This window comes from Sebastes umbrosus, chromosome 10 (genome assembly GCF_015220745.1).
Source record: "Sebastes umbrosus isolate fSebUmb1 chromosome 10, fSebUmb1.pri, whole genome shotgun sequence".
Lineage (NCBI taxonomy): Eukaryota > Metazoa > Chordata > Actinopteri > Perciformes > Sebastidae > Sebastes > Sebastes umbrosus.
In genome coordinates, this window is record NC_051278.1 from 32,429,468 (window position 1) to 32,454,467 (window position 25,000).

A 25,000-nucleotide genomic window follows, 5' to 3' on the forward strand; every position below is an offset into this window, starting at 1 on the left:
GCATTAAAATGCAAACTGCGGAGCAGGGTGAGCTGATGTACAGAGAGACAATGGCAGGTGCTGTGAGTGAGGGCGGCCATGTTGCTCAGCACCACAGACCAAGCGACTGACCAGCCACAGTAGGTTTGACAGCTGTCCAAAATATTCAACAGCCAATAAAGCTTAAGAGGCTGAAAACCTCAAATCAGATTTCCTGCAACAAATTGTTGCCAAGTGGACAAATCCAAATGACAGCTTAATACTGCAGGACACCAGCACCTTTTCAACATTAATGAATATAAAACATGTTCATTCTGTAGACATGGGATGCTACCAAAGACATGGGATGCTACTAAAGAAAGTTTAAGCGCTGAACTGACAAGTGGATCTTCATCGAAATAGATAATGCATGAATCGTTTAAGTCATTTTTCTCACAGAAAAATGCTGAATATTTTTTGTTCGCGGCTTCCGAAATGTTGAGATTTGCTGCTTTTCTATCTTTTATATGAGTGCATCTTCAGTATTGATGTCCTTTGGACTGCTGGTCGAATAAAGTGAGCATCTGAAGACATCATCTTGGGCTTCACAAAATTTAGATGGGTATTTTTTTTTTTTTTTTACTATTTTCTAACATTTTGAAGACCAAAAACGTATTTGACCAATCAAAAACAAACAGATAATAAAGCAGCAGAACAAAAAACACCGACAGTATGATAATAATGCACTTTGCTTTCCTAGTCTGAGTCTGTATATATGTAGCCTATAGATAAGATATATTAATAAAATACAGTTGTACCGACAGGATACAGTAAAGCACAGAGGCCGTTTCCATGCTGACAAGCGCTCGTGTCTGCCTGTCTATTCTCCTGAGGAGCTCAGAGACCTGCAGATCCCAGAGGGATGTCAGTTGAGAAGGCGGTTCTTAATGTGGCCCATGGGACACATTCACTACAAACTAATAAAAGAATGAGGTCGAATGAGGTTATATGAGGCCCATACCACCTCTGATGTGGTCTGAAAGATCCGATCTCAATGTGTCCTCAATGCGCCTCGAGTGTGTTCACACCTGTACTTAGAGTTGTCCACTTGTGATCCGATCACTGAGGACACATGTTAATACCAGGTCTGAACAGAGCCTCTGTTGCTTGGTAACCTTTCTGCATTTTTTACCAGTGTTATCGTAAAGTGGCAATCTTGAAGATTTTCATAAAAATAGATGTCTTTTAGGTCACTATCCATCACTGAAGGAAGTAACACAATGGTGATTGAGCCTATGGCCCACTGATTTAACTACTGCAATATATTGTTTGCAGTATTATGAAATGGGCGTCTGTGGTGACATTCCCAGAAAGTTAGTTTTCTCCATTGTTTAAAAAAAAAAAAAAAAGTACCATGCACAATTCTGGAAACTTGAAGCTCGTGCAAAGAAATATATTTTTTCTGTTCCATTGCTATGCTCATGTATCAACACAAAGACTCCAGACTGCTAAATCTAAGCACAATTCCATTGTTTTCATTCCAATCGAAATGCTAAATCAAGCAGGACTGAAATCTTAAGAATTGCCACTTTAAAAACTGCTTTTTTTTTTTAAATGGCTTTCAATGCTGCTGCTGTTTTAGAATGACACCAAATACAGAAGTGGTGCTTTCCACTGATTCCACAGCAGATCAGATCAGAGGGGTTTCCAGTAAAGACGAGCGCCTCTGGGCTGCTGTAAAACACGGTGTCAGCCGGCTCACTGACCATTATTCAGATCCATGTTCGGGAAGCTTCTTGCTTATTGAGCGCAGCAGGGTGAACATGTGGGCGTTGACAGCTAGCCTGTTAGATGGCAGCTAGCTCTCCTCTCATTACCTAACCGCTCAGTGTGATCACTAGCTGGCAGCTCTGTTAGCCACAGCAGCAGCTGTGGCCGGTAGTTTGACAGAGTAGTTGTCTGGATGTAAAGACACGGACAGCGAACATGAGGAGGAGGAGGAGGAGGAGGAGGAGGAGGGTCCGCGGTCCTAATGTGGCTGTCTGGCTACATATGGTAGCAGGCATGCTAGCACCGCGGAGCCGGGCTAAAAATAGAGCCCACATCACAGCTAGCTGAAGCTCGGCTGCTGGTCTCGCTATGTTTAAATCAGCAGCTCTCTCTCTCTTCAACATGCTCCCGAAGTGTTTTATTATTATTACTATCCTCCCCGGGAGGCCGTCTGCAGCCCCCACCGGCAGCCCGGTCCTCCCCGCGGGGACTACACGTCAACCCGTCCGGCATGACCTCCGCGGGCCGGTCCGCCTCTCCCCCTGCCCGGGCTGGATCCAGACACAGTCCCGGTGCTTATGCAAATCCTAAACCCGCCAAATAACCGGACGCAAATGCGGCGAGTAAAAGAGAAGGGAGAGGGTCGGTAAACAAAAGATTAGAAGCAGACTAACCCTGTTTGGCGTCCATCTTGAACCTCCGTTAAGCATGCAGCAACACGGCGGCTCCGCCTGGTTGAGAGGTGAGACCGACCGAGGCGGAGAGACGGAGAGGAAGAGAGGAGGAGGAGGGAGACAGACATGCGCAGCTCGGTCTCTCTCACCACGGATGGACGACTGATTACTACAAATGTGGACTCGATTCGTTTTTTATGGTTGACTTTTTTTTTTTTAAATATAACCTTTAGTTCCCTGACTGAATACTGAAAATTAAACAGAGGAAATGCTGAGATCTTCATTTGAATAAAATGAGGCTAAAAAGAAATGTGAATAAAAACTAACTACACTAAATACTGGAACAACTTAAAAACGCCAAATTAAATTAAATGTAACTGAAATCATAACTTTCCTGAAAATAATTCGGAACTATGGTATAGTAATTTCCCACTCTATATTATACTTATTATATACTATTCTGGTGTACACTTATATTTGGTGGTATCATATTACTCTACATATACTCTGCTGCTGCTAATAATAATAATAATAATAATAATAATAATAATAATATTGCATTAATCAAGTACAACTCTGGTCGTGAATTGTGAGTACAGTTAGTACTGCAATTTTGAGTCCAATTGCTCTTTTGCAGTTTCTATTTTATTCTTACTTATACATCTAATTATTTATTTAATTTGTTTTACCTTTCTATATGTATCTGTACTTATTTATGTCCCTGTGCTGCTGCAACACCCGGATTTCCCCTCTGGGAAATATCTTAATTTCGCTTTTCACTTTTGTCTACAGGAAAGCACACAATTAAAATAAATGGAGACTTAAGTTTCCAACAAAATAAAATACATGTTTACTTGGGTTTAAACTGAGTTCTTTAAAGCAAAATCAGCTGCGTATAAACTCAACAACTTACTCAAGACACTTAATCGAATAACTGCCAAGTTTTGTGGTTATAATTTGATTTTACAAAAATAAACAAAAAAAAACATCTTTCCTGTGTCTACTCAGGAAATCCAGCAATATTTTAAAACTTTTAAAAGTGTCAATGATTCAAATGTGATGTTATTGTAGTGACTTTTAAAGGAAAATCTAAATTAAATGGCTTGTTTGCCACTGATCTACACACTACACAGTGTCACGGCTTGTGAAATAGTCACACAATTTAATCTATTAGATTCGTGTACATAGACACAAATTTCCTTTTTTTTTCGTGACGCTCAACACGACTTTCAACAACATTTTTTGTGTGTTTTCCTACGAATGTCCTTGTTCCTTGAATGCAACATGTGAAGCATGTGTCAATTTCAACTCCAGTCTTTTCAAAATAAAACTACTTAGTTAGGTTTACGAAAAGATCAACTTGGTTAGGCTGAGGCAACCAAACTACCTTGTTAGCTTCAGGAAAACGATCGCTGTTTGGTTTAAAATAACACCGGAAGTGGTGTAACATAAGTACGCAAGTTATGTGACAAATAAATCAACTCTGACTTGTGGTTCCACACGGGACACAAACAGCGGTCTCCTGGGAGAAAGCACTGTGTTTTCTGACCCACCCAACCACTCTGACTTCATCCCTACGTGGTGTTCGCCACTCTTTTTACTTCCCGGTTCACAATTACCTGGATTACAAATTGATTTCATGCTGACCATCACGAAAAAAATGTGAAATTCATGTCTATGTACGCGAATCAATACATTCAATTTCCTGACTATTTGACAAACTGCTGTGCGACTGGTGCTGCTACACACCAGTACTACACTTGGGAATCAATTCATGACAGATTCATGACTGACTGCACTAAACTTCCTTTATGCATTTCCTTCAATATAATCCACAGTAACTGTTTTGTCACTGACAAACAATTAATCAGTAAATATGAATGAATTCAGGGTGGTGGAAAAACAGCATACACAGTGACACTGCAGGATGTTCAAAGTTCAACCAAGGCAGAGGGAAGTGTATATATGTGAAAGGCCGTCTGTTATCATGAAGAAACAGGTTTCTAATAAGGATTATGACAGCAGCAGCGGGAGGAGGAGGGTGGAGGTGTGTTGCATAACCCGGCTGTAAAAGGACAACCGGCTCCAGAAATGCCAAGCAGCAAAGATAAAAGTTAGGAATTCAAATCCAACCCACTGGAAGGGAAGAAAGAGAGACTGTGCATCAGTTCAAATCCATGTAAGGAACTGCAAGCTGTCCAAGAACACCAGGTGCATGCTGGGAAAGCCACTGCGTCCAAAACAAAGTGAACAAGGATTTAAAAATCAGGTCTAATTATAGTTTTTGTTCTTCATACATTAATGATCAATGTGTGACCAGAATATGCCTGTTCTGACAGAGTTTTTGCCCATTACAGTCAGTTTTTGTCTTTAATAATCACTTAAAGCTTCACTAGGCAGTATATTTTTGGCATCATTGGGCAAAAATCCTATAATAACCTTTCAGCATATTGTAATTCAAATGTTCTGAGAGAAAACTAGACTTCTGCTCCTTGATATTTCCTCAACAGATCTCAACATGGCTGCCAAGTCACAAACTTTCTCATTTTACAGCTAAACAGTACACTACAAGCTGTTTCTGAAAACATTTGAGGAGAGAAATAGGCATTACAGTAACACAATATTGATTCATATTAGATCAGCGCTGCCTAGTTTGACCGTTTGATCAGAGTTTGCGAGTGATTGACAGCTGCTGAGAGGCGGCAGCTGGATGGCAGACTCCAACTCTGGTCATTTTCCTCCGCTCTGTGAAATCTTGCAGATGCCGTTGGGAGCACCGGAGGACATCGAGGCACATGATTTTTTTCAGAATACCTGTCTCATGCACTACTGTCAGGATATAGTGACCGTTTTATAAAAATAACTATTTGTTCCATTTCTACCCACTGCAGCTTTAAACATAAAGGTGGAGTGAAGGCTAAAACCTTTGGAGTCAATACTAAACATATATTGTAGATCATTAAAGCTGAAGTAGGCGAGATTGGCGCAAATATGATTAAAAAAAGTTATTTTTATGAAATGGTTGCTATATCGTGACAGTAGTACATGACACAGGAAAAATTAGAAAGTTTGGGAGGTGGCAGCCATTGTGAAATCTGGTGAAGGAACGCCAAGTTCCGGTCACATGACCGGAGAACAGCCAATAGGAACGCACTCTCTCAATGAAATGACCTGTGATTGGTCAAAGTCTCCCGTCACAGGCTAGATTTTGTAAAGCCTGAAAACAGAGCCATGAGGAGGAGCAGAAGTTTAGTCATCTCTCAGAACACTTGAATTACAATATGCTGAAAGCTTATTATGGGATGTTTGCCCAATGATGCCAAAAAGATACTGCCTACTGCCACTTTAATGTTATATTGCCTGCAATTGTGCTCGGTCCCAAGTCCACAGAGCATAAGCCTCGTTTGAACGGTGTAACTGCTGCAGGGCCTGACACAGACACACAGATGTTCAATACATCCAAATACATGCAAAACTGGAACAACGGTCTCAATTATTCAAACAAACTGTTAAGAAGTTGTTCCCCATGAATGATGCAGACAAAAAGAAATGTTGAAGCATCCCCATCAGACTAAAATTTAGTCAACTCAAGAAAAACAAACAGATACAGATATACCGGTATCTGCAATACTGATCGATATATCGGCGTAGTTCTACAAGGCATCACATCCATTAGGGCTGTCCCCAATCCCTTTTTTTGGGCTTCGAAGCTTCGGTGAGAAATATTCAAAGGTATTCGAAGCTTAGTGGCCTGGTCCTTATTCAGTGCCCGGTGCTGCACTACTGTACACACAGGCACACATACACCCAACAAACAGCGATATCCGTCTGAGAATAATTAAAAATAATTCATCTTAAATTTGAATAATGTGGGATTATTCCTTATTTCATGGGCTATTTGGGATTTATACATTATTATATACTTATATTAAAAAAATAAAATAAAAAAAGAACTCAAATACTAATTTGGAGGTCGGTTACCATGGAAACAGTCAAAACTTCAAAGCATTCAGATCAGCCCTACATTCCATAATGCTATATTGCAGATTAAAGATGGAGGATCACACTGATGGATTTGATCCAGATTTATTACTAAAGGTATTCATTTTACTAAAATATAATTAGTACGATGAGGAAAAGCAAATTCACACATTTTAGAAGCTGGAAACATGAAATATTTAACATCTTTACTTTACAATCGTAGTAGTTTTAAGGCCAAGCATTTAGTTTTTCCTAAACCTAACTAAGTGGTTTTGTTGCCTAATCGTAAACAAGTGTATCGTTTAATTCATAACATTAAGCATGTGTTTACTGCGACCCAAAAGTGCACCGAGGGGTCTGACAAAGTGTCAGTATGTGACGAGTTGAGATAAGAACATGTTGGTCATTGATGATGTTGAAAATCATATCTGATTTGTACTTAACGGGCTAAAACATGGTCCTTTAAATATCTGCTACACAAAGAAAGTGACTGAAAACTAAAGGATTGGAGTGTTTTGAAAGTTGCAGGACTACAAACAGCTACAACTAGTTTGTGAAATTTTGTTCATGGTACCGATTGTTGTGCAACCTAAAGAAACATGATTATACTGAATAGAGTCCATTTGGTCTTTTTCTTCCCTGATGAACACATCACAATGACTTCAGGAGGAAGGCGAGTCATTCAGTCGGTGACAAAACGTGATGATGTTCCTCATTCTTACCTACTGCCTCGTTTAACTTGCAACATAAAGCTTGATATTGCAACTAGAGAGTGTCTTACACATACACACACACTTCCTTACACAATCACACACCAGAAAGTGCTTATTCATTGTGCGACTCTGCCTCGCGGTGTCACACAAACTCTCCTGACAGAGACACAACAGCTTCTTTCAGTCGAGCAGCGAACACTTTGCGGTCCTCGCTTGTTACCGGCTCAATGAATGATGGCTCGATGAACTGAGCCGAGCTGACACTCTGTTATGAAGCGCAGCGCCAACACACACGCACACCCACACACATCCACACACACACACAGCACAAAGGCTTCAGTGTTGAGATGAGAAGGGATAGCAGCACGATGCAACGTCAGCAGGACACATGAAGATCAGCAGACAGCAGGACACGGCATGTGATAACACTATATACAGTATATTACATTCTGTATTAGGGCTGGGACCATTCACCTATCTCCTGATTTAATACCATCACGATACTTGGGTGCCGATTCGGTATGTATGGCGATTCGATATTACGATTTATTGCAATTTTTGTTAACTTTTTTAACACTAGACCATGGGAAGAAGTTGAATCATACAAATCTAGGGATTTTAACTTTGGAAAATATCTAAATTAATACAGTAAAAATGTTTGATTTCAGCATGTGTGTAGTCAGATGTCCTGAAGTCAAATATATCAGACATTTATAAAAAAAATTCCAAGACATTTCCCTCACAAATTAGTGGTATTTTCTTTTTAATTTACAAGGGACATTTAATGTTTTATACTTCTGGTGAATATAATCCAATCAATCTTATTTCAATAGATGTATTTTGTAAATACAGTTCACTTTAACACCTTATTTTAAAAACCGGACGTAGTCACACATGTATACTTCCGCTACCTTCACCAAGTCCATCGCTAGCTCTCCCGTCAGCTCCGTTCTCTTTATACATCTATGGTCAGCTCCATCGGGGCCGTTTGAATGCATTTAACATAAATGTCAGTATACGGGTGCTCTACAGTTGTGGCTTGAGACATGTTACCGCGGTACGATACCGTTTCCTGTCCGTGACGGAGTTAGCATGCAGCTTTAGCCGTGATGTCTAGCTCTGCTTTTCCTGTCAATGTGTGAAACCCAAAGTGTTTCCATCCTTTACTGGATGTGTAGTGTTTACCATGCTGGATTTAACATGTGGAGGCAGGAACAGTCCTTTATGCAAATGAGCCCATCCAGCGTGACGCGTCTCAGCTCACGAAACTTGGACCAAGCTGTCAAACTAGGCGATCTAATTCTAAAGACTCAGCTGTCCTCGCCAGACCTGGTGGACATGTGTCGCTGGATTTAACATTATAGACATGACCACTGATTATTTTTATAACAGTTTAGCCATAAATTCACAGACTGACCGTACACGGTCCAGCCATATGCTCAGTTTAGACCGAGGCTTGTTAATTCAAAACATCTGTGTCAGAAACACAATATGACCCCTGAGCTCTAAAACACTGAACATGTTAGTTTGTCCATCACACACACAGTAAACATGGGGCCTGTGCAGAAAGCGGCCACTACAGACTACTGAAAGCTCTAGAACTGACTCTCCTCCAGCTCATTAGCATATCCCCGGCACACGAGCCAATCATTAAACTGCCAGCTAATGTCACTATGCTCACAAATCCCTCCCTCCTCCTCCTCTCTACTGACTACCTTTGGTCACAGCAGCTGACTGTCCAAAGGTCCTCTCTGTAGCTGCTGCAGTCGCCCCAATGACGAGACCTGCACTGTCCAGAAAAAACACAATCATGTTATCTGGGAGGACTCCGAGCCTCCCGGTATGTAGGAAATAAAACAGCAATCACGATTAAGGTACGACTCACGCCGTCAACAAAAGGTCCCACAGACGAATGAAGCGAGATGAAAACCATTTAGCAGAGCTAGTTTGTAAAACATGCAAACTCAAGATGCCCCACAAAATCAAATGGAAATACCCAACATTCCAGAATTCATCCTAACATTTTATCTTTTGTCTCAATTTCCAACACTGCAATGTTTGAATTGATGCACCCAGCAGCAGGACAGGCAGGGTGGAAGAGATCCAGCTAAATGTGCTGCAACATCGGACACCGTTTTACAAATCGATTCTGGTCTCCGTTTAATCGTCAATGTCAAATATCTATTTCCTTCAGTCAGCATGAAAGAAGAGCCACAGCAAGAAAATAAAAGCTATTTGGGACGGCGTTTTTTTCCCCCAAAAGCACCTTGCAGCAGTGAACACCTCCCACACTCTTGAGGGTGGAGGTGTCACTGTCCTGCTCCAACCACAGCAGAGAAACTGTCCAAGAAGACAAAGACAGAAAGGTGGAGGTACATATACCCTGTTCTCTCCAGTGCTTTGCGGCAGGCTCGCACTCCTTTTTGTCCACAGAGTTGTTCTCCATGCCGTCCGATCACCAAACACACATTCCAGACGGAGCGGGACCGAGCAAGAGGCAGTAAATGTGTGTGTGTGTATTCGACTGCAGGAGGAGGAGGAGAAAGAAGAGGGAGGGAGGGAGGGAGGGGAGCACCCGAGCAAGGCTTCCTGTGGGGGAGACGACTGCAGCGAGCGAATGAAGTCCCTCCTGTCAGCTGACTGTCTGCTGCCAGCGCTCTGACGCAGCAACTATAAACGTCTCTGCCTCACCTCCTCCCTCTCTGCTCAGCCTTTTTGGCATGTTCTCCCTTCCTTCCCCCCTCCTCCTCACCACTGCCAAATCTGATCTTCCCTTTCCCCTCCTTTTTCTCCCTCCAACTTCCTTCCTTGTATTTACTGTACCAGGCAGCATCAACAGAGACCTGCACATTTGTCAAATTAAAACAAGTGGAAAAAAAAACAAACATTGCGCACAGAGGCATGAAAGTACTGCAAGTCACCAAACTACACTACTTTTTTTCAGAGGATTTTATATGATGACTGATAACCTGTAGGGCTGGTCATCAAACCTCAACAACCGAAAAACAAGTCAATAGCACAGAGTATCAACTGTGAAGTGCTGAAAGATGGCATTAAACATGTTGTCAGATTCCTAATGTTTTTGTGCTGCAATTCATAATTATTAGGTCTGTCAATCGAATAAAATATAATTAATTAATAATTTTTTTATCTGTTCAAAATGTATCTTAAAGGGAGATTAGTCAAGTATTTAATACTCTTATCATGGGAGTGGGCAAATACACTGCTTTATGCAAATGTATGTATATATATTTATTATTCGAAATCAATTAACAACACAAAACAATTATAGATATTGCCTAGAAACTCTCACAGGTACTGCATTTAGCATAAGAAAATATGCTCAAATCATAACATGGCTAACCGGCAACAACAGCTGTCAGTGTGCCCCCAAACTGCATGTGATTATCATAAAGTGGGCATGTCTGTAAAGGGGAGACTCGTGGGTACCCATAGAATCCATTTACATTCACATATATGGAGGTCAGAGGTCAAAGGACCCCTTTGAAAATGGCATTACAGTTTTTCCTCGACAAAATTTAATGTAAGTTTGGAGCATTATTTAGCCTCCTTCATGACAAGCTAGTATGACATGGCTGGTACCGATGGATTCTTCAGGTTTTTTTATATTTTCATATTATAGCTGTATCTTTACTCTAGTTTTAAAACTGAGCTACAACCTAGCTCGCAAGTTGTGTTAATGCGTTTAAGAAATTAGTGGCGTTAGAACTAATTTGCGATATGAGGTCAACTTTGACAGCCCTAAATTATTTTCCCGATAGATTTGTCAATAAAATGTTAGAAAATAGTGAAAAATGCTGGTTTTGACCGACCAAAAGTCCAAAACCCAACGACATTCAGTTTAGAATGATATAAAAACAGACAGGCAGAGTTAACTTTATGTCAGTCAACTAATCGGCTGATCGTTTGATCAGATAGTTCTGGATTTCAACTTTTAAGAATGAAAGTATTACACAATTTAAGTTCTTGTACAGCTACATTTAATAGTTGTTTACTTAATACTTTGGCTTCTTTTGTTAAATGAATAGTGTTTCTATTTTTTAAAAGTAAAATCTTAAAACCTAAAATAATTTTGTATCAGTACTGAAACTTGATATATTTCATAGGATAAAACCCAGACCGGAGTAAACTGCTGAAGTGACTCAATTTTTTCAGTCACCTTCACTGATGCCAACATGCAGTTTAGGGATAACAATTCAAAATATGGACTGCCAAATAAACAATGCTGCCAAGATTTCCAGGCATTATGATGACACTGATCCTAATCTACCAGTCAGAACAAAGAAATCCATCTTAACCCTCCTGTTACCTTCAAATTTATTAACATCTTTTATCCTTGGGGTCAATTTGACCCCAGCAATTTAAACCTCCAGAAAATGATTATAATTCAAATTGTTACTAAAGTTTATGTGTCAGGTACTTTATGTTTGTTTGTTGACTACCTAAATAGCCCTTTAAATAAAATCAATATCTTCACGGGAACCATATTTTGCCGCCCCCAAAGCGTGGGGAAATATCAAAGTTCTCGTGAGAATGATGTTTCCCCTCCTCCATGTCGTATGAACTATCAGTGGTTCTCGCACTACTACAGTTATGGTTATGTTAGGTTAGGGCCCCAAAGCTTTTTGAAGATTATAAAGTTGCATGTTATAGTGACCTCAATATCATCCAAAACAAATGTGTGTAAAATGTTGATATTTCTTATGTTTTAGACAGCTAAAACAGCCTGGGGACCCCAAAGAACACCGATGCGTACAGCATGTGTACAGGACATTGAAAACAGATCATCATTTAAATTTTATGTCTACCCAGTTATCCCCATTAAATTAGGAAAAGTCATTAAATATGAAGCAAAAAAAAATGATGTCAATCATTTATTTAGAGACGTTAAATATTGAATGGGGTCAAATTGACCCCAAAGATAATAGGAGGGTTAAATACTAAAGAGAACTGACTGACTTACTAGGGCTGAAATAATCGGAGTTATCTGGTGTAAAATGATCGGATTATTGGTCGGTATCAGGGAGTTAGACTTCATCATCCAAGCTGTAGTCACTTCGTCCAGTAGATGGCGCCCATCTCATCTTATAAACCCCTCTACCTCCCCTCTTCAAGCTAAACACAAAGGCCCTTACTCATAAAAACACAGACCTGCAGATGTGTGTGAAGTTCATTAAAATGCATTGTTTTTCTGTGAATGACAGCGAAGCTTCAGTCGTAGGAGAAAACTAGATCAAACAAACTCTTGGTCCCATTATCAAAAGATATATTGATTATATATTTGACTTAATTTACTACAGGTCCAGGACAGGTCTACATACAACCATAAGAAAATAATTTAAATTAAAAGCAAGACAAGTGAAAGAGATCAGAGCTCAGCACTACAGCATTACATTTTAATCAATGTACCGATTAGTTGATGAATCATTGTTAAATGTTTATTTTCAGGTTCAGGACAGAGCGTCCCACCAACCTGCCAGCTCTCTTATCATTTGGTTCACTGCTAGAAACAAAGTTGAAGCCTACAGCTCACGAGAGGGCAAACTTTGGTGGCGAAAGAGACGGTTATATAAATAGAGAAGTACAAAGTTTGTGCTGCTTTGTCCTCAGAGAGACAAAGTGACCTTTCACCGTGATAACTTTGCTCTGCACTGTTTCACTGCGGATGACAGACCCCACAGTCATTATTTACATCAGAAAACTGGAGACTACAATTACAGACACAGATTATTGAGGAATTTCATTAAGTTCTCCCTTCCAAAATAAATGTGAAGCATTCATCAAAGTACGCAAATCAAACAATGTTAATGAAATAATTTGCAACATATTAGGTAAATGTCTATTCTCCAAAAATCCTGCCATCCTGTATCAGTGTAAAGGCCTTTAATCACCGGGGGCGTGACGAATAAACATCCTGAAAATGCGGGATTACTCGCCTGAGAATATTATATGTCTATGGCTTTTGTTGTGAAAGGTAAGAACGGAAGGAGTGGATCTGGTCTGTGCTGCCTTTGTCAAGGTTGAAAGGAGTAATAAAGTTTCCCGTCTCTGTAACATTCACGTTCTGTGTGAAAGTATTCATGACAAAAACAAAAGTTCGAAAAATATACATTGACATACAAATTAATCGCACAATCCTCGCTGTATAAAGGCCTGAACCGTTTCACGTCAAATGGCTGATTTACTAACAAATGAGAGAGATATTACCTCGGGCATGTTTTTAGAACATTTTCTATGGTTGCTGCTCTAACCCACCGAGCCACCGTAGAGGGAGCAACATGCTTTAAATCAGCTTTCTGCAGGTTCAGGGTGTCTCCAGACTTAGATTTCTTGTGATTTGTTCAATATGTTGCTCTATTTACAGACGTAGGCAAAGTTGTTGGTAACGTTCCGTTAAAGAGAGAAAAACCCACAATGGTCACTGAAATAACTTGAAACTGACAAAAGTAATAATAAATAAAAATTTACTGAAAATTAACTAATGAAAATCAGATATTGTTTTTGAATTGTGGTTCAACAGAATCATTTTAAAAAACAAACTAATGAAACTGGCCAGGACAAAAATGATGGTACCCCTAGAAAAGATGTAAAATAATGTGACCATAGGGACATGTTAAACTAAGGTGTGTCCTGTAATTAGCATCACAGGTGTCTTCAAACTTGTAATCAGTCAGTCTGCCTATTTAAAGGGTGAAAAGTAGTCACTGTGCTGTTTGGTGTCATGGTGTGTACCACACTGAACATGGACCACAGAAAGCTAAGGAGAGAGTTGTCTCAGGAGATCAGAAAGAACATTATAGACCTTCATGTTAAAGGTAAAGGCTATAAGACCATCTCCAAGCAGCTTGATGTTCCTGTGACTACAGCTGCACATATTATTCAGAAGTTTAAGGTCCATGGGACTGTAGCCAACCTCCCTGGACGTGGCCGCAAGGGGAAAATTGATGACATATTGAAGAGACGGATAATACGAATGGTAACCAAAGAGCCCAGAACAACTTCCAAAGAGATTAGAGGTGAACTCCAAGGTCAAGGTACATCAGTGTCAGATCGCACCATCCGTCACTGTTTGAGCCAAAGTGGACTTAATGGAAGACAACCGAGCAGGACACCAAATCATAAAAAAGCGAGACTGGAATTTTCCAAAATGCATATTGACAAGCCACAAAGCTTCTGGGAGAATGTCCTTTGGACAGATGAGACAAAACTGGAGCTTTTTGGCAAGTCACATCAGCTCTATGTTCACAGACGCAAAAATTAAGCATCCAAAGAAAAGAACACTGTACCTAATGTGAAACATGGAGGAGGCTCGGTTATGTTATGGGGCTGCTTTGTTGCATCTGGCACAGGGTGTCTTGAATCTGTGCAGGGTGCAATGAAATCTCAAGACTATCAAGGCATTCTGGAGCGAAATGTGCTGCCCAGTGTCAGAAAGCTTGGTCTCAGTTGCAGGTCATGGGTCCTCAAACAGGATAATGACCCAAAACACATCTAAAAACACCCAAGAATGGCTAAGAACAAAACATTGGACTATTCTGAAGTGGCCTTCTATGAGCCCTGATCTAAATCCTATTGAACATCTGTGGAAGGAGCTGAAACATGCAGTCTGGAGAAGGCACCCTTCAAACCTGAGACAGCTGGAGCAGTTTGCTCACGAGGAGTGGGCCAACATACCTGTCAACAGGTGCAGAAGTCTCATTGAGAGTTACAGAAATCACTTGATTGCAGTGATTGCCTCAAAAGGTTGTGCAACAAAATATTAAGTTAATGTTACCATCATTTTTGTCTAGGCCAGTTTCATTAGTTTGTTTTTTTAAATGATTCTGCTGAACCATAATTCAAAAACAATATCTGATTTTCATTAGTTAATTTTCAGTGAATTTTTATTTATTATTACTTTTGTCAGTTTCAAGTTATTTCAGTGACCATTGTGGGTTTTTCTCTCTTTAACGGAACGTTACCAACAACTTTGCCTACGTCTGTATATGTTGAGGTCAATGGTAAGGTCTGAAGTAGTGCTAAAACAATAAACTCATAAACCTAAATTAATCAAGTTAGAATGTTGGTGATTTTCAGTTATCAATTACTTTTGGGCAACTTCTAAATGTATTTTTGGATTATATAAAGTTAAATCTACCCTATGAAACATGATTATGTTAATAATAAAACTAATTATTGGTTTTCATTCTGAGTTGTCTGGTAAAAGCTAACCAAATATTAGGTGCTGGTCATAGCAATGACCTTTTTTAAAAGATTGTTTTTGTGCTTATTTTCAGTTATTGTAATATAATCTGCACTTGCAATCCTTATTCATTAAGCCATATAGCAACTGTTAAAAACAACGTCATTAATCTGTCTGCAGCTGCTTAAAGGGGAACTACGGCCATTTAAAAAAAATCATACATGTTATTCCTATGGTCTAAGACAGTCCACAAAATATTAGTAAACATTTCAAACTCTCTCCCAAATTCAAAAACTAGAGTGTTAAAACTCAAACGAAGCTCCATCGACGATGAACTGGGAGAGACAGAGAGAGCACCCAGGGGAACGTTCTGAGTATATGGGTACATGTTGTGTTTCACAACGGAGAACCTGACAATAGAATAAAGCTCATTTGGGTATAAAAAAAAGAAATATTCTGTGGGTCTCCCATTCATCGTCTATGGAGCAGATCCAGACTTAATACCCTATGGCATCACAAGTTTGAGACTTACTTCTCTTGTATCTGGCTCTGAAAGAGAGGAGCTCATATTAACAAATACTGATTGAAGTTTCCTAGGCCATGGAAATAACATATTGGAATTCTTAATGTAGGTGATGTTCCCCTTTAAGGCCACCACAGTGATGCAACCAGGCCCCTTTCACTGCCAACAATTAGGCTAGTCAATAGACACAATTACTCCATCAACACAACTAACTATTTTGATGATCACTTTATCATTTAAAGTACAAATATTTGCCTGTATGCCAAATATTTGACTGTTGGTCAGACTAAACAAAAGATTTGAAGACGTCACTTTAAATGTAATGTCAGACCCCCCCGCCCACCCCCCGAATTTTTTTTAAATAATCAGCAGAATAATGATTAAGAAAAACAATTTCTTTGGTGCAGCCCTAATAACCCTTTGTTGCTATTTGTGTTGAGACAAAATACAAACTGAGTAAAGAAGATATTTAAAAAAAAAAACACAATTCCTGTATCAGCAGCAGTATCAGTAGAGTAACTTATTAAGATTGGTAGAGGAAAAACTCAGATGAAGCAAGCTGCTCTCAGCGTGAAGGGAGATTTATGTTCAGATTGCAGCTCTGCACCTCAAGTTGTATAATGAAGAACATTTGCTGAGTGGTTTCTGGGTCGGAGAACCCTTTGTGGGCCTGCCAGTGTCGCAATGCAGGGAGGAGGAGGAGGCTTTAATTAACAGGAGATCCCTCCAAAACACACACACACACACACACACACACACACACACACACACACACACACACACACACACACACAGTTAAAACATCCCAAAGAGCAAAGTCCTACTGCTCCAGTTACACAGTAGCTGTCTACGCTGTGGATGGTATTAATATGAGTGTGTATATTAACTGATCAATATCAGTTTAAATAAAACTGAGTCATCCATTAAAATGAAGACTAAGCGGTGTTGTCTTCAGAGAGACAGCGGAGCCTCGGGGGGGCCATTCATCACTTTCTAAAAGCCATGAAGAAGGCAGCTCTGCATCTGTCTGACAAACGGTCTCTGAAATATCATTACATCACAGTGTTATTCTCACAGTTACCTCTGGGTACAATAAAAATCAACTACAAACACTGGTTTACACATCAACAATGGAAGATTTTAAACTTGCCATGGATATTAGAGGAGGTGGTGGTAGCACCATTAAGGTTATCAAGTGGAATCTATCAATTACAATAATTATGTCCACAATAGAAGAAAAATCCCTCCCAAAAACAAACACACCAATCATCCTTAGGGCTGCAATTGACAATTATTCATTAATTGTAAAAAAATAAATATGACATCTTCAAATGTCTCGATTTTGTCCGGCAACAGTCCAAAAAACAAAGATGTTCAATTTATTGTGATATCTGCGACTTGTGCTTGATTAAACAACTGAAATGAATATTTTTTGTACTTCAAAAGCAGTGAGTTTTTTGGGAAACTCATTTCCTCTCCTGTGAACTGAACCTACTGGTGAATCAGGAGCACAAGCTGTGCTTTCTACCAGAGTTTTAGATTTAACTTTATTTGTTTGTCATACATATGAATGCTACTTGGAATCTAATGGACCAGTCTGTAGTGTGTACTTGATCTTCTAGAAACCTTAATCTGTCATTTATCATATCAAAGCAAGTTAAAAACCTGGCAAAATAACCCGCCTATGTAATTATTTAGTGTGGTTACTGGATAGAAAGTTCAACACCGTTTAAAGTCACTACAGCTCAAGTTATTTGGCACAAATGCTGCAGCATTTAGCCTCAGGTACACACAATCTGATGCAGTCATGCATTACAGGGTGTGGGAGAGATCGTAAACCACATAAATCAGAGCCAGTAACAGGGTGTGGCTGGTAGCTCTGGGTGTATGAGTGTCGTTGTGAGTGGGTGTCGGGGCCTATCAGGTGGTGTTGGGTTTCAGACCGGCATCTCGAGTTAATTCCAGAGCAGAGAGAAACTAAAACCAGACAGAAACGTAATTCAAGTTGACAGTTCAAATATAGTGTTTGCAGGTGGTCAACATCTGTATACCACGATTTCTCATTTCTGATAATCATGCATAAAATATATTTTTTCAGATGATTTAAAAAATTTTTTTTAAAAAGAATTAAAATAGACTCCTGCTTCCAACAAAAAACATGATCACATTTTACTTACCACAGCTTAAAATGTAAAAATAAAATGATCAGGTACACAGATATTATTCTAATGAGACAGAAATGCACGAAATGCAGCAAAAGCAAAAACGTTGAGCCACAATGGAACACACACCCACACAAATTAAACCAGACTTTACAAAATGCGAGGGTTAATTATCAAAGAAAATGCAAAAAGGGACGATGCAAGAAAGGAAAGGTGATACTAAGGAGAAAGTGATGGGATTTGAAGTAAATAGGCTACTGGCTGGTGGTTGGTTGGCTGGGAGAAAATAACGGAGGAGAAAAAAAGAGTGAAGATGAAAATTATGCCGATGAACATGGAAGTGCCAGTGAAAACTGAAGAGGATGTGGGGGGGGATGGTTTCCATGCCGGGACTGGTTTATTTTACCTGCTCTTATGTTCACGTTTGGCATCTTAAACCCTTTCCCGCCTTCCACGCTCTTCTTAGCGACAGCCTCCTCTGGTTTGCGGACAGGGGAGTGAATGAGCGGAGCTTGGGGCGGGGGCTGCTGAATGTCGAGCTTCTCCAGCTCGGCCTTGCTCTTCTGGGGGGAAGCCTGGGTAAGGAGGAGGTAGGAGCTCTGACTTGGAGCCTCCTCGTCAACCTTGGGGGGTGGGGCTACTTTTGCCACAGGTGGAGCTGAAAATGGAGGCACATCTTTCTGCCCAAAGCTAAGATCATCATCCATGGGGATCTCTGGGGGTTTGGAGGAGGCAAACTTGGAAGTATCCAGAGCCTCAAGAAACTCATCGATAACACCTCTGGGTGGTCGCTCAATGAACTCAAACTCCTCAGAGGAGACTTCATGCTCAGAGACCTCCTCAGCCATCTCTGGCTCCTCCAATTTCATCCTCTGGTCCATCTTCTCCGTTTCCACCTGGAAGCTGGCGGGGTTCTTGGCCATAGCTTCCAGGACTGGAGACAGGGAGTCTGCTGTTGGCGACTCGGAATCTGAATCCTCAGCGGGGGTCTTTTTGCTCTGGAAGTCCAGAGGCTCAAACTTTTCGGTCATTTTGGGAGAATCACAGCTTGAAAACCAATCTTTCTGCTCGATCTTGACTGGTTCATCTTCTTTGACCTTAGTGGGGGTGGTTTCCTCCGCCTCTTTGACAAGATCAAATGCACCAAAGCTTACGTCGTCTTCGACTTTTCCTTTGTCGGCCGCTCTCACTTCCAACTCCTCAGTCATCTCCTTCAGCAGGGACACTTTAGCATCAAAGGCAAATGGGTTGTTAGCTGACAGATTGATTGGAGGGTTTGGCGACTCCATCATCCTCCGTTCAAGGATGGGACTCTGCTCTGGGCTTCCCTCTGAGGAGCCGGAGTCCATTTTTTCAGGGTTGAGTGGGGAAGACTTCAGGATGTCCGGAAGCGATGGTGGCATAGCAGAATCTTCTTCCTTCTCCTCATCATCATCATCTTTGAGACCAGATGAGAACTGATTCACTGACTGCATGAGTGAATCAGAGGCCATCTTGCCCGTCTCAAATGTTTTCCCCACGTCTAAGAAAGATGGTGGGGTATCCTGGGATTCTCCAGTCAGGCCGTACTGGACCAGATCAGGAGTGGGACTCTCTGACATTTTTGAGGCCCTGCTGTCGGACTTGGAGTCTCCAAAATGGGAGTAGCCACTGTCTGCCAGTGGGGAATAGCCCTCAAATGGGTTATTATTCTTCTTCACCTCATACATCAGGTCATCATCTTCGTCAGACTGGTTGCCGTGCAGGTCTGGCTCGTACCCGGAAGAGCTAATGGGAGCTGTGTCCTTGGAGGAGGTATCCATGGAGACCTTGGAGTTGTCTTGAGATGCTAGGAATGGTGAATCCCAGTGCTCTGTTGGGTTAGAGGAGGCAAGGTGAGACTCAGGGACCTTCATCTGGGGGTTCACGGGGGAGGGGCCAGTGGAGGACCTGTCTGAGCTAATCAGCTTCTCCTCAGGTGAAAATGAAACTCCGCTGTCTTCACACGGATTATGAGGCCCTGGGTCTTTCCCTAAACTCAGGTAAGGACCAGCTAACGGATCTAGAATGTCTTCCTTAATCTTACTACGGCCGGGTCCAGAGTCACCCTCTTCACCCACCCAAGGCATGTTCTTGGAATGAGTAGTGGGGGGTTCAGTGGAGAAGGAGCCAAAGGATGCAGCAAATCCCGAAGGAGGGGGCTGGTTGGGACTCTCGGTCAGAGAAAGCTCCTCCAGAGAGTCGGGGGAGTGAAGAGGGGAGAGAGGAGAGATGGGAGCAGGGGAATCACCCTTCTGCCCAAGTGCTTGAGTAGAGAGGGAGGAGGGAGAATGCAATACAGCACATATCAAAGACATACTCCATTCCTTACAGTGCCCACCACACCTGGGTAGAAGTGTTATTACAAACATTTTGAAGGAGGTAAGACCAGACAAGTGCTGCTAAAAGGTCGGCTGTGGCTGGTAGATGGTTCACACACACCGTTTTGGTAAATGACTGACCAGTTTTGTTCATTCCAAAAGTCAGTATAATGAGTGTTGAACATAACGGCAAAGAGGTCACACATTCAAAAGTCAATTTCTTGGCCTTTCTTTAAAACAGAAGAAAACCAACTTTAAACCAATGCTGAGGCTTAACAAATTTAGGCTGTTATCTGGATAAAACAATCCTGTTCATTCTCATCCAGATAAATGTTCTTGGAATGCAGTTTAAGGACTTTGTTAATCCTGGATGAAGTTATTTAAAAAAAACTTTGCACTCTTATTTTGAAATAAAGACAAATTGAGTAGAGAGTCGAAACCATGATCAGTGTTCATAGGATTTGGCTGAGTGCTGATCATGTGATTGCAATTACATAAGGTAGGTATGTTGGGAAACCTCCCAACATGCACTGGCGCAACATATCCATGGACTTGTCTCATTTTATGTGTGCCTGCATTGTTACTAACAATCTAATAGATGTTTATGATGGACTTGTTTTTCATTTGAAATTTTGATGTCCAATTGTTGCTTGCCCCATTTGACTTGACTAATGTAGCCCCATCTTCAGTTCGCATTTCAGGTAGGGAAGGAAACCAATTTATCAGCTCTAACAGTCAGCTATGTTTTTTTGGAATGAAACAGTACTACAATATAATGTTTCCAATGTGGTTTGGGAGAGCAGACTACCTTCCACAGTCAGGATTTGGCAGCATTTGTCTGGTGGTCTGTATTTACCACCCTGGTTGGATGCATGGTGGTAAAATATGTTTTTTTCCCAGGTCTAGCGCCAATTAACCATGCTCAATCCGTCTTACAAACACAAACTGTTAAGTGATGGTAGATAATGATTCCTCTCAAAGAACTTTTACAAAATATTGTGAAATATAATAAATTAATATTGCTTCAATCACTGAGGAGAATCATTATTCCTACTATACTACTTGTGTAAGTTCATGTCAATCTACTCTACAACAATCACATGTGAGTCACAATGCAACACAAGCAAAGTCAAACATCTGATTTAGTGTTTAAGATACAAACCCACAAGCATCCTATGTAAATGCTATTTATAGGTGACAAAAATCTACAGCTTCTGACATGCAAAGGGTTATTTTTGCCACTTAAATGACAAACGGAGGGGAGTGAACTAAAGAAGTGGTGAAAGAATATAATAAAAGGAGGAAGATGTAGGGAAACACAGCGAGCAGAGAGGACTTGCCTGTAGGGAATTGCATCAGAGGATGAGGCTGAGCTTTAGAAGGAGAAGGTACATCTGTGGAGGAAATGAGAGAAAGCAGCAGAAAGTGAGTTTAGTCAGCCCAGAAGAGAAAGACCAAGGGGGAGTGGCAGATAGCTTCATTACAAAGGAATGCAGTTTGTGATGTCCAAAGTCTAAAGTGAAAACCACGTCCCTAGACTAACTGAATGGTACATGGCAGTAACTCTCAGCTGGGATGTTTTAATTACGGCTTCTTTGTGTAGTTAAGGAAAACGGGGGGACACGTGGGTCCCTGCAGGGTATTCTTCACCCAATTTAAATTGTATTTAGTTTACATTGCTTACTTAACAAGTTCTCTCAGGTATGGTAATATTTCTTAAAGGTTTCATTTGGTAGTGAAGGGGAGGACAGAACGTTGATGTCATAGCAAGACATAACAGACATGACAGCTTGCTATAGAGAAAGATAAAGAAGGCTCAAAGCATACAAAAGAGGACAGCTGTCATGATGGGACACAAGAATAGAAAGAATTCCCTTCCGATCAGGAGGAAGCGATTATGTTTAGTGGTTTGTAATCCTCAGATTTCACAGAAGTGAGCAACACGGACGATTCAGCTGCATACAAAACAAGTTACTAAACAGAAATGTAAAAAATATATAATCTAAATAAAATGAAATACTTTCAAAGCTCGAGCAGTTATGTAACTAACACAGCACATTTTAACACATCAACATGGCTTCGGTGATTTGATCAGTGATGTTGCCAAAGAGAGGAAATTCCATTCATTCCAAGTTCTGTCAATTCAACCAAAAAACAGATGGCTAAAAGCAAATTAAGGTGAATCAATTAATTTGCTATCAATCAATTAGTTTTTTTCTTCCAAAAATCCAGGTGGTCCAAAGTGAGAGATAATAAAGATCAATGAATAGGCTGCTACTTCGACTATGTGTGATGTATAAAAACTGAAGCAAGATTTTCCAACTACATGGCACTTTTTTCGTCTCAGGTTTATCCAAAAACAGCTTTTAGTGGATTATAGTCCGCTGTTTTCAAAACAGCCTGTAGTAGTTTGACTTGTCTAAAGCCAGAGTGCCAGTTAGTGTCAAATCCCTCAAATTATTATTAATAGTTCACAGGATACATGAAATTCTCAGTAGCTCACAAGACTTGGAAAAATAACATCAAATGAATCCAACAACCAGCGAGCTAATAATTCAACACACACTAAATACTCTTGGTTCACCCCAACAGTGTATTTCACCCAGATTAAAAAGAGTCCTTTGCTCAGTTCAAAAAGTCCTCAGCTCAATACCAATTTGTGAATTCCTTTAACTCTAAAGCAAAACAGAATATTAAAGCTGCAGTAGGCAGTATATTTTTGGCAGCATTGGGCAAAAATCCCATAATAACCTTTAAGCATATTGTAATTCAAGTGTTCTGAACGATAACTGGACTTCTGCTCCTCCTCATGGCTCTGTTTTCAGGCTTTAGAACATCTAGCCCGTGACGGGAGACTTTGACCAATTACAGGTCATTTCAGAGAGACAGCATTCCTATTGGCTGTGCTCCGGTCATGTGACCAGAACTTGGCGTTCCTTCACCAGATTTCACAATGGCTGCCGCCTCCCAAACTTTCTCATTTTACCGCTAAACCGTGCACTACAAGATGATTCTGAGAACATTGGAGGAGAGAAATAGGCATTAGCGTAACAGAATATTGATTCATATTTGATCAGCGCTGCCTAGTTTGACCGTTTGTTCGGAGTTCGCGAGTGATTGACAGCCGGCTCTCATAGACAGCAGCTGGAAAGCAGACCTCAGATCAGCTCTGACTGCTTGTCTTCCATTATTTTTTTTCAGGTTACCTGTTTCATGTACCACTGTCACAATATAGCGACTGTTTTATAAAAATAACTTTTTTTAAATCATATTTGCTCCATCTCACCTATTTCAGCTTTAAGAGCTCAGCTCAGTTATAAAGTTTCCCACATGAGAAGCCTTGCTGGAAATAAATCTGATTTATATGTGATTTTTTTGGTAGTACCGAAAGTACCAGAAGTAAAGAGTGGCGGACTGATGTCAGGTCTTTGAGAAGGTTTAAGATTTTTAAAAAAAAAAAAAAAAAGTTTGGCACGTTGTCGTGGGTACGCAAGAAGTTAACACTGTTGAACGGGTTAGACATCTTTCCACAAGTAAGCAGTAAGAGCCCACAGTATTGGTTTTATTCTCCAACATATGCATTTATAATAAGTATATATAAATGTCATCAGGTGCATGGGACCGAGTCTGCCCAGGTAAAATCGGCACTCCTTTTCAGTGTCATAACATACATAAGTCAAATAAGAACAATCAGATATGAACACATTTTTTTAGATTCAGAACAATTAACACGTCATTATGTCCGTGTCCATTGCAAATTAACATCCATAAATCCGCTTAGAAATTATAGAAAAAAAAAAGAGATGCCTTGCCTGAGAATCTTCATGTTTTTCAAGTTTTCTTCAGTATCAAAGCAATCAAGTGATAGTTGTCTGTACATCCATGGGTACATTGCTAACGGGAGCAGCTAATAGCAAATTCGGCTCCAGGGTTGATGTATTTTTGTAGGCCAATCAGGAAGCTAGCATCACCCTGGTTCCCTCAACAAAATGTCAATGGGATTATTCCATTGGGTTTTAGATTATTGCAGAAAATGAGCCCTGTGGCAAACAAACGTTTATGATATGTACACGTTTTGTTCCGTAAAATAATCTCCACAAATTAACACCATTTTATGATTTTTGAAATGTAAATGCAATCGCCAGAAGTAAAAAGCAAACGTTGGCTGTAAACTACACCACGGTCGCATGAGCTTGAGTATACACAACGAGGCTGTAAAGGCGGACGAGTCGGCATGATGACGTCTTGTAGGCCCATTTAGTCACTTATTAGCAACCGCCTTTTTTAAGAAATAAAAGGCTTCAAAATTCACAAGTGGGCTATTAATGACATATATTATATCCTAGAACTAAACGTGAAAATCTCTTCAGCTTGTGTTAACCACAGACCTTATTTCAGGCATCCAACTATAAAGCCATTCAAAAAACCTGTTGACTTCCAGACGAGGGAACTGGAAGTGCTACTATGCTAACTCATTTCCGAGTTTTAGAACTCATTCTTGTAGCACTCCAATTGCCAAATTGTAAACAAATGTAGGCTAAAAACCTCAAGTTGTAGCTCACAGTGTAATTTACTGAATCCATGGCAACATTATAATTCCTGTTACATCCATGATCTCCTTCAAGCACAAAAAGACGTTTAACTTTCCCCGATGCTTAATCCCTGAAGTCATTAGGA

The 25,000-nt window shown here is 40.4% G+C and overlaps 1 protein-coding gene across 14 annotated transcripts in view; it reads right to left on the minus strand.

Annotated features, from left to right (window-relative positions):
* The window catches only part of LOC119495928 (reticulon-4-like), a 53,238-nt gene that overhangs the window by 18,648 nt on the left and 9,590 nt on the right, over positions 1–25,000 (minus strand). For 2 of the 14 annotated variants that reach the window (XM_037782851.1, XM_037782852.1), the window contains 2 exons: positions 21,664–21,717; positions 18,391–20,268 (listed from right to left, as the gene is read on the minus strand). The exons of 2 other annotated variants lie outside the window; for them this stretch is intronic. In XM_037782851.1, coding sequence (XP_037638779.1) covers positions 18,391–20,268; positions 21,664–21,717 — 1,932 coding nt within the window. Of the gene's footprint in view, positions 1–1,100; positions 1,159–2,402; positions 2,565–8,811; positions 8,881–9,478; positions 9,631–18,390; positions 20,269–21,663; positions 21,718–25,000 lie in introns of those variants that run through there. 10 more of the 14 variants (XM_037782854.1, XM_037782855.1, XM_037782856.1 and 7 more) reach the window with 7 other exon arrangements.